This window comes from Camelina sativa, chromosome 7 (assembly GCF_000633955.1).
Source record: "Camelina sativa cultivar DH55 chromosome 7, Cs, whole genome shotgun sequence".
In the NCBI taxonomy this organism is placed as follows: domain Eukaryota; kingdom Viridiplantae; phylum Streptophyta; class Magnoliopsida; order Brassicales; family Brassicaceae; genus Camelina; species Camelina sativa.
Genome location: NC_025691.1, coordinates 11402 through 21362, shown reverse-complemented (window position 1 = coordinate 21362; position 9961 = coordinate 11402). Strand labels below are relative to the sequence as shown.

At 37.5% G+C, this 9961-nt stretch overlaps 3 protein-coding genes and 1 long non-coding RNA gene across 6 annotated transcripts in view; 2 read left to right on the top strand and 2 right to left on the bottom strand.

The window, feature by feature from the left end:
* On the top strand, positions 463-2319 carry LOC104699518. The gene is made up of 3 exons (XR_753370.2): positions 463-821; positions 1583-1853; positions 2030-2319. It is a non-coding gene; the product is annotated as an uncharacterized LOC104699518 (long non-coding RNA).
* On the bottom strand, positions 3710-4649 carry LOC104699517 (thylakoid lumenal 19 kDa protein, chloroplastic). The gene has a single exon (XM_010414824.2). It carries the CDS (start codon positions 4574-4576, stop codon positions 3881-3883), a length of 696 nt encoding a protein of 231 aa, XP_010413126.1. The 5' UTR covers positions 4577-4649; the 3' UTR covers positions 3710-3880.
* On the top strand, positions 4751-8126 carry LOC104699515 (zinc finger CCCH domain-containing protein 69). 3 transcript variants are annotated; one of them, XM_010414823.2, is made up of 6 exons: positions 4753-4917; positions 5265-5352; positions 5450-6204; positions 6343-6412; positions 7656-7744; positions 7828-8009. In XM_010414823.2, exons 1-6 carry the CDS (start codon positions 4907-4909, stop codon positions 7859-7861), a joined length of 1047 nt encoding a protein of 348 aa, XP_010413125.1. In that variant the 5' UTR covers positions 4753-4906; the 3' UTR covers positions 7862-8009. The 3 variants fall into 3 exon arrangements, with proteins under 3 accessions (XP_010413124.1, XP_010413125.1, XP_010413123.1); XM_010414822.2 differs by having other exon boundaries at positions 4751-4917; positions 7656-8126; XM_010414821.1 differs by lacking the exons at positions 7656-7744; positions 7828-8009 and adding an exon at positions 7201-7601.
* Positions 8283-9961, bottom strand: part of LOC104699514 (putative tRNA (cytidine(34)-2'-O)-methyltransferase) — a 2422-nt gene continuing 743 nt past the window's right edge. Inside the window, exons 2-7 of the mRNA XM_010414820.2 lie at positions 9783-9883; positions 9508-9576; positions 9369-9427; positions 9108-9168; positions 8960-9013; positions 8283-8849 (exon numbers count right to left, since the gene is read on the bottom strand). Of these exons, the coding sequence (XP_010413122.1) occupies positions 8571-8849; positions 8960-9013; positions 9108-9168; positions 9369-9427; positions 9508-9576; positions 9783-9883 (623 nt within the window). The 3' untranslated portion in view covers positions 8283-8570. The remainder of the gene's footprint in view (positions 8850-8959; positions 9014-9107; positions 9169-9368; positions 9428-9507; positions 9577-9782; positions 9884-9961) is intronic.

Sequence of the window (9961 nt, the reverse complement as noted above, 5' to 3'; positions counted from 1 at the left end):
TTTTTTTTTTTTTTTTTTTTTTAATTAATATTCTGATATATTTGTACACTCTGTATAATTCACATGTCTACTACTGCTATAATCATATGATTATGAATATTTATTTAGCAGTAGTAGTAGCTGTGCTATATAAACAGAGGGTGTTTAGAGAGATCCATGAGTGTAAGAGAATAAAAGAAGACAGAGGATGGATGGAGAAACTCTTAGGCGTGGGATTAGTATCTATATCCGTGCTTGTGTTCTCTGTCTTGTATAGTCTATTGTCGTACGTAGGGGCAATTGAAACTCCAATGAAAACTAAACTAGTTAACAAGACACTTTTTACGTGTGTATGCCATTGCCGGCAAAGTTGCAGACATAAGCAAATATAAAAATATGTAAGGTTATCTCCAACGGGGAGGAGTTCTAGGTGAGGTTTTAATAGAGAAGAAGAAAAAAAAAATCAGATAAAGAAAAAAAAATATAAGAGAGCCTCTTATTTAGCATACCCGTTTATGGAATAAGAGTCCATACGTGTCACATACTCGTTGGCCGAAGAAAAAAATAGAAGTAGGAAAAAAAAATTTAGGCGACGGATCAAATTTTTTCTTTTTTTTTTTTCCTATCTCTCTCTTTTTCTCTCTCGATCGAAGTCCAGAATTGACAAAGGAAGGAGAAGGAATCAAACGCTATGGAATCAGAGGAGATTGGGATAGGAGATTGGGATCGGAGGAGATCTAAAGCGGAGGAGATCTGAAGCGGAGGAGATTTCTCTTCTTCTTCTTCTCTCAAATCCGCGGTAGAAGAAGCATGGCTACGAAGCAGAACGAAAGCCTAATTCTGTAAGATGCTTGATTAGCCTAATTAGTTAATGTTTTGTTGAGACTGTTCTTGCTAGTGAGGATTGCATTCAAGATAAGTGTAATCGAATTGCTATCAAAGTTTTTTTTATCTTTAGCTCTGGTACTTCATCAAGGTTTTAATTTTCTTGTGTGTTGGATCACGTTTAGTGCCTATGTTGTTCGATTTTGTTTCCTCTAGTTAATTTTCTTGTGTATTGAATGTCTTGTCCTTTTGCCTAGTGTTTGTTCTTATGTATTGGCTTCCTGAATTTTGAACTGGGCCATCGGGGATTTTTCAACATGATTTGGCTTGTTATTAGATGTTTCAGGTAATTTTGTTGATCTTCCTTGTGATGTTGGCATTCTCTCCTTCTAGGTATGGTGAGGATATAGAGGAGGCTAGTTCTCTTTTGATTTATTTTTGCGAAGGATGGCTTGTGATGTTGGCATTCTCTCCTTTCTCTTTTTGATTTTCTGATTTTGTGATCCGCAATTTTTATATTGTTTAAAGGCTTATCACTTCTGCTTGGCATGGTGTTTTCTCTTTCTATATGAATTCATATTTTTTGATGATGAAATTAGAGGTTTTGTTTCAACCTGTTTGCTTAGGTTTCCATGTATTTGTGCATCGGGAGTTTTGTTAATCAAGTCTACAGTTTTGTTTCAACCTGTTTGCTTAGGTTTCCAAAACCGTTCTTCCTACTGCCAGTTTGTATCCGTCTCAATTCTAACTTTTATTTTTCTTCTTTTTTATGTTGCAGCCATTATATTTGTGGACAGCTTATCCCAGTTCCCCCATCCATGTGGTCTCCATAACCCTTTCATAAACTCGATTTTGCTTGTCTTATTCTTGGTTTTAAATATGTTGGACAGAGAAAAGGGAGAATCGCAGGGAAACTTCACTTCAGGTAATATTTATCGTTGAGGGTCACTTTAGTCATGCAACTAACGCTTATCTTCTGTTTAGAGCTCTTCCTCTAGCATGTGAAGTTATATGGTGAACTGACACCTTCAAGCAAAGCAGATATACAGGTAGGTAGTTATTTCGGTTCATTAATTCTATGCATCGTTTCCAGTTAAATTTACCTTTTAACTTCCAAATGTGAGCGCTAGAGTTGCTCGTTTCTTTTCATTGCTCTTTACTAGATAACAGTTCATGCGTTGGGAATGTTTGTTCACTTGATTTACTTGTTTCTCTGTTATTTCAGGTTATGGTTGATGCTTTTATCGATGAGGGTGATGTCTGGAGACAAGGACACGCTTCGCTTCTTCTCTGTGGTAACATCTTCAAGGGTTCTGTTCTTCCTCTGAACTCTTCTTACTCTCTCATTTTCCTAATTACATGTGATTTACTTGTTTCTCTGTTCTTCCTCTTAACTCTTCTTTTACACTCCGTTTATTTTTTTCTTTCTTATGAATTTGTTCATGTGATTTAGTTGTTACTCTGTTATTCCCCTTTTTATGAATTGCAATAATACAATTAATCATTTTCCTTTTTTATGCATTGTACTTCTATTTTATTATGTTTTAGTGTTTTCTATGTTTAAAATTTTATGAAATGCAATAATTTTATAAACATATATATCTCAAGTGCAATAATTTCATATTCAAGATTAAATTTTTTATTTTCAAGAAAAGAAAAAATCAAATTAAGAGACTCAAAATTAAAACCCACCATTGGTGGGAAAAAATTTATCTAAGATTCCCAAAACTCTTATTCTACTAAAAGTATATAATATATTAATTAAAAATTTTAAGAGGCCCAAAAATATATCTCCCCATTCGGGTTGCCCTAAGGGTACCAAACCACACCTGAATTATTTGGTTTCTCTATTTATGTTCCAAAGGCAAGCATTTGCTTGCTGCTGCTCTCCATCTTCTTAATTATACTCATGCTATTATCAATAACAATGTGTACTATTTGATGAATATATATATATATATATATTAATATTTTTGAAGTACATTTTGTATTATGTCCTTTTAGTTGTAGTTATTTAAAAAATTATTTACAATCTTAACCTCTAGAAAATTTCCTAAAATAATAATTACATCAGATTTTGTTTCCTAAATATTTTACATTCCATTCCCACTAGAAATGTAACAAACTGCAATCAATATTCTATGAAAACATAAGCTATACTATATTAATGACACCTTCTATTGTTTTTTGAATATATTATATCTTTAAATTCTTTGCAAACAAAGAAAATAACAATTTAATTCCTATTTTGTTTTTCAAAACATGTTAGCTTCGATTCTTAATGTAGATAAAAATGTTAATATAGATAAAAACTTTGATTCTCATTTTTTAAAATCATATTTTTGATATATATATATATATATAAACTTGATAAAAACTTTAAAATATTATAAATAAAAGCTTATAAAAAGTTTAAAATATTATACAATGTTGTTATATAGTAGGACGGTTTATAAAGAAGACATGTTGGAATTAATAAAATATCATTAAATTTGTGCATAAACACGGGTTAAATCGTTATTTTATTATTTGTCAGCACTACTAATATTAGAATATTTGACATGTCAAATCAACTTACTTTAACTAAGATTTTGTAAAATAAGTAAATCATTATGAAAATATGACTTAATCACAACTTATAAATTACTTATTATGTATTTAAATCCTTATATTTTTTTGTTCTAATAACTAAAAAACCAAATAGAATCTCACACTAAATAAAACAAACTAAATTTAACAAAAAAATAGTCACACAGTGTACCGCATGTTAAAAATTAATATTAACATTTTAGCCGTTTAAACGGCTGAAAATTTTAATTATTCCTTAAGCGGCTGAAAATTTTAGTTATTCCTTTATTTACAAAACAACCACAATTTAACAAGCAAATACAATATAAATTATAGATAATAATAAAAATTATACATCCGTTGTACACCACCACCGGTTAAAATCTAGTATATATATTATTATATTAAGATCGCATAACAAACGATCCAAACATATATGTATTCTCATTTTCACCTGAATACAATGATAATATTGAACATTGATTAATGGAAGGAACATGCATTAATTTCAAGAAGAAGAGACGGTCTTGAAGGAGTCGCGAAGATGGGTTAACGTATCGTGGTCGCGGTTCCACTCGGGTGCAGGGGCGTTGACGAAATGAGCGTAGAGCTTGTTCTTAGCGCAAGTGACTGTGATCAGGCTGTGCTTTCCAACTCCATCGATCTCGTACAGATAGTAGACCTGTCCTGTCTCGTCCTTCCTCTCTTCCGACACCACTTTGTCGGCGCCGGCTATTAGATCCTGCAAGTCCACGTCCGACAAGGCAAGGTTGTTGAGAATCACATCCCTCGGCGCCAGCTGTCTGAACCCCGCCAGGAATGTTAGGTACTCCTTCTCTGTCCTCTTCTTGGGGTTGTAGAATTCGCTGTCTGTTCCGTTTGTCCCTTTCTCAACCTTGGACACCAGCCTCTCCTTCCACCCTTCCGGCACATCATACACGTACTCCGCAGATGCCTTCCTATCCGAATTCCCCCCGTAGCCCCCGTAGTTCGCCGCGCTCGCTGCCGTTCCGTAGTATATTTTGTACGTTTGGTTCCCCTCGCCCGCCGCCGGCAGCGCAGGAACCATCGTCAGCACGGAAGTTGCGGCCAACGCGGCGGCCAGGGAGGTGCCAAGACGCGATGCTATCGCCTTTGGGAGGACCGGCTTTCTGGTGGCGGAGGCGGAGATAACCGGAGATGCCGAGAAGATTTTCGTGGCCATTTTTAACTTGGTTTATTTGGTGGATAACGTTTACTACCCATCTCATCAGATTCGAGAGCCTCTCTCTCTCTTATTTGATCACAACCCTCTGTTTCTCTCAGCAAGTTTGCTTTTTACCGGATTATTAAAATCTCCATATAAGCCCCAAACTCTATCATATTTGCATATGTACACCCCTGATTCCCAAATTAAAAGGAAAGTTGGACATTCTCTCTCTCTCTTCTCAACCGCGAAACCCTAAAACTTTCATCTTTTCACCAGCAGGAGGAGGAGGTGGAGGAGAGAGTCATTTATAATCAGTATCACCGCCCAGGTATCTCTCGATCGCCCATGTCGAAAAGGTGCGTGCTTTACCCATTCCATATGTTGTTTTGTAATCCTTCTTCTTCTTAGGCTTAGCAAAATTCTGCTTTCATTGGAATTGATACAAGTAATCCTCCTGTCTTTAGAATGATCTTAGTTTCAATGCGTAGCAATTAAGATAATCTCAGGGTGGGCTCTTATGGTTTCTCCCCCTTACAATAAAAATCCATGTATTCTCTCATTCATCTACGGGGACAACGTATTATTATTTTTTTTTAATCATCTACGGGGAAACATCTCTCCTTTTTTATCAATGTTTTTCTCCGTAATTCTATCTAGTTTCTCCTCCTTGTCCCTGATATGGTGATTTTGTTTCTTGTCTTAGAATCCTTTGTAAATTCTTTGCTCACGGCGCATGCTTGAAAGGGGACCACTGTGAATTTTCACATGACTGGAAGGATCCTACAAATAATGTAAGCTTTTTAGCTCTCTGTCTTTCTTGCCCTAGGGGAACCAGAACTTGAAAATTCCTTTTGTATTCTCTAAGACACGATTTTTCCTTATTTACAGATTTGCACCTTCTACCAGCGAGGAATCTGCTCTTATGGAAGTCGATGCAGGCACGGACATGTCAAAGCTTCTCGGCCTCATCCATCTGCTTCCTCGTCCTCTCGGTCATCTCCTGCTTCAGCTTCCAACCCTCTTACCTGTGCTTTTCTTCCTGGTGTCTCGGATAGAGATCTGATCCCAGTTCCCTCATCATCTTTAAAACCTACTTGGAATTTGGATTCCCTTCACCAGGATCCCTTAGACGAGGTCAACAACACCTTCAACCCTGGTACAGCCAAACCAGAAGAACAACCCATTTGTTCATACGCTGCAGCTGGTGATTGCCCTCGTGGGGATGAATGCCCTCACATCCATGGAAATATTTGCCTTACTTGTGGGAAATGTTGCTTGCATCCTTTCAGACTCGATGAGCGAGAGGAGCACAAGAAAGTATGTGAAAAAAAGCATAAGCAGCTGGAAGCATTAAAACTTAGCCAGGAGATCGAGTGTTGTGTCTGTTTGGAACGTGTTTTGTCTAAGCCGACCCCAGCTGAACGGAAGTTCGGGTTACTCACTGAATGTGATCATGCTTTCTGCATAGCATGTATCAGGAATTGGCGCAGCAGTTCTCCTTCCACTGGAATGGATGTCAACAGCACTCTCAGGGCTTGCCCCATATGCCGCAAGTTATCATATTTTGTTGTCCCTAGTGTAATCTGGTTTTCAGCTCCCGAAGAGAAAAAAGAAATTATGGATAACTACAGGGAAAAGCTCAGGTAAATTACACAGTGGGTTTATTTCTATCTTTATGCTCATCATACTTGAAAAGGAAGATTAATATGTATGCTTATTAGTCAATTTTATGATTGCTTCCTCGTTTCTGTGAATGCAATTAATTGCTCTTTGTCTACCAGGTCAATCGACTGTAAGCACTTCAATTTTGGAGATGGGAATTGTCCGTTTGGCACCAGTTGCTTCTATAAGGTATTCTTATGCATTCAAGGTTGAAACTCTAATAAAATCAAGCATGCTAGAATGACATAAAATATGTGTAGCTGTTCTTTACTGATAGTCAATCCTTTTTAAGGTGGGGGTGTATTTGAAACCATGTTGATTGGATTAGTTTTGGTTCTTATTATCTCTGCGGTGCCTTTGACTGAAATGAATTCAGAGATGTAGTTGTTTTAAGTAGGCATTTGGCACCGCTGCTCAAGATTACATTGAAATCAGGTCTCATTGTTGTGTTTGCTGCCTTGATTTCATACATGAGCATTTCTGGTATCTTTCTGAAAGCAATTTTGAATCAGCATTGTTAACGCGCTCTGAAACTCTAATGCATGCTCGAGATAATGTCAACTATTATGTTTTGCTGTTTATTAACTGACAAGCAATCCCTGCTGTTTTACCTTTTGTGTTGTCTTTCTTTGAGATTACCTTTAAATACTAGTATACTACTTATTACCAGATGTTGCAAATCTAGAAGGTTTAAAATGTTTGTTGATAACCATAGCGTTGAAGCTTTACTTTATCCAAGAGTTGGCAGTTAGTTTACTACATAAAGATTTCAGCTTAATTTTTATGTCTGGATAGACATTGAGGAAGCGTATGAAATTGATCAATGTGATATAGCATCAATGGTTAGTGACGTATAATAGGCTTGAGATAAAATACTGTGATGAGTTTTCTGCATTGAGGGAGGGTGGGTTTGTAGAATTTTCCACTAAGTCCTTAGAAAGCTTGATTAGTCCTTAATGGATGTTGTTGTGTTCCAGCACACCGTGAAGCCAGGGTCATATGCATGGAAATACCACAGGCCACCTCCAAGGCGTCCACGTCCCTCTGGATCTAACTTCTCGGACGTGGATACACTTGTTAATATGATCGGCAATATAATTTCGGAAGGCGAATATGGTCCTATTGGGTTTGAAGATACAGACGATGATGAGCTGACTACAACGGATATGATGATGTTATTGATGCACATGGATATAGAATCTGAGGACTCGTCCAATGAGGATATCTATTAGCTATCCCTATTAAAGTTAGTTAAAGTGAGAGTCTTAGGTTATATAGCTATAATATGGTATTGGGAGGTCATAGTAGTCTTTGTCGTTTTGGGTGGAGTATAATTTGACTATTTTCCCCTTGGAACGTATATTTGATGGTGTTGATATGGATGCACATCTAAAACTCAAAAGGGGGGGGGGGGTTGTGGGTGTTATTGCAGCATGCTTATCATGATGGTCGTTTGGAGGAAGTGTTTCTGCGACATCTGGATGCAGAAGATGGGCAGACTGTGATAGCAAAAGATATAAGGTATTGGTGCCTTCAACTTGTACCACTAGGTTCTTCTTCCAATCGGTTTCAGCTTATCTCTGGATGGTTATTTGTCTTTATAGGTTGTCTGACTTCCTTGAGAACATGCACATATGAACTAAGGCAAAGGTTTTTGTGATAACAACTTTTCTTTTCTCTCCCTTGGTATTTCTCATTCATTGTAACAATTTGACTCGATTTGGAAGATTACATCTTAGACCCCGATGCTTTATGACTTGTGATAGTAGGGAATCATTTATATTAATTCTGCATCTCTAACAATTATCAGTTACTGCAAATCAGGGCACATGAACGTTACTGATGTAATGTGGGGCTAAAAATATATCAAAATCTGTTGGCTTGCTTCGCCATCTTTCTACTATCACCAGAAATACCGTTTCACCTATATCATCACCTCATCCGTCCGCTTAGTGCTTGTTTGACAAGTCCGTTATTACTAATTGTTACATCGCTTATATGTACTACCTGTAGCTGAGCTTCTGATAGCAGCATTTTCCTTAACTTAAAGTACATACTCTTGGGGTCTTTAGTACTTATGATTCAGGAAACTAGCTAAGCCAGGATTTCTCGAATAGAAAACGTTCCAATTCTAAATCTCGAGACTCAAAAACTTTCTCATCCCTGGTAAGGTACAAAATGATAAGCAGCTACAAAATGAAGAGGTAAGGTAGTCTTTCCTTCAAGATGAAATTTCCAAGTAAACATTGGTAATATTGATAACCTGATCCATGTGCTGCCTGCATATCAATGCTTACCAACCATTATAGCTATGCCTCATCTTCTTTCTTCGCAACCATCCAATATATCACGCAAATATATCATCTGTCAACAATGATTCTTCACCCTCCACACAGCCTTCAGGCGCACACTCAATTTGCTCATAGTTCAGTTGTCTGGAAGCTTCATACACGGCAATTCCCACACTCACTGAAAGATTTAGACATCTCACATATGTTTCTACCATCGGAACACGTAGGGTCCCCCCTCCATATGGTTCCTTTTTGCAGTCTAACAGCGCTTCAGGAGGAAGACCGCTTGTCTCTGACCCGAACAAGAGGTAATCGCCTCTTCGGTAAGAGAATTCCTACATCAAGTTGTGACTCTTTTCTCAGCAACCTAATTGCTAGTGTATTTCTGGTTGGTAAACAAACAGAGATGAAACGAAAACAGAGTTCCAAGGGACAGACAACTTACTGAATGTATCCTTGTTCCCCTTTTTGTGAAAGCTATCATACGTTTTTCTCCTTCCTGAACCAAAGATAGAAATATATGTCAAGTCAGACAGCAACACATAGGAAATTGAGCTACTGAATATTAGTAGTATGTTGGAGAAGTAGTAAACCTGCTGCCTGAAATATTCTCGAAACTCATCCCATGAGCTATGCGCTCTGACAACCACATAACTATGCTTCAAGTTAAGAAGACGAACCACTAATGAAAGGGCATGAATCTCACACACAACATATAACCTTACGATAACAGGTGAGATGCTCATGCAAGGGAGCAAAGCAGTACGGATGTGTAGAAATCTATACTAGTAAACTCTATATTCTGACATGAAACCAAAATAAATTCATATGTATAGACAAATAAGGTCGGATACGGCCAATAATCCAAACCAGCTCGCTTTACTCTGGCGTCATCAACTTGAAAACCTAATGGCTGAAGAAGGATCAGATGAAGAGTGAGTCATGACCACTGGAAATAATGAATAAGTCGTGTTTGTTTGATAGTCGATTTACCCCGACCAAATGCAGCCCAACAGCTGAGGCCGCACATGTTCTTGCAATGCAACCTGTATTCCCAGGTATCTGTAAAGGAGAGTACAAGTTAAAGATCCGAGTCTGAAAAAATTGAACTTGTCGGAAATGCACAAACATGAGAGAGAGAGAGAGACCAAAGATATATGTGTCAACAAACGGCGGAAAAAACAAAAATAACAAAATAAGAGGCAAAAGAGCAAAGCATATGGAACTTAAGGGAGTCAGATATGTATGTAGCAAGTGAGAGTGCAAACCTGGGGAGAGACCAGAACTACTTGAAGCAGCTTATTCCTCGCATCTTCTTTGATTCCTTCTCCCGCCCCTCGCGGTAGGGGACTTCCCTTGTCTGACTCGCCTACACCAACTCGGAAAGATTACAAGTCAAATAGTAGCGCCAGAGAGCTTTAATGTTTTTTTTTTTTTTTTTTTTTTT

What these genes read in the sequence shown, in the direction of transcription:
- LOC104699517 (XM_010414824.2), bottom strand. Translation starts at nt 4,576, where the DNA reads ATGGCCACGAAAATCTTCTCGGCATCTCCGGTTATCTCCGCCTCCGCC.
- LOC104699515 (XM_010414821.1), top strand. An exon ending in AACTACAGGGAAAAGCTCAG is followed by an intron (nt 6,205 to 6,342) that starts GTAAATTACACA and finishes TTTGTCTACCAG; the next exon opens with GTCAATCGACTGTAAGCACT. An exon ending in GCACCAGTTGCTTCTATAAG is followed by an intron (nt 6,413 to 7,200) that starts GTATTCTTATGC and finishes GTTGTGTTCCAG; the next exon opens with CACACCGTGAAGCCAGGGTC.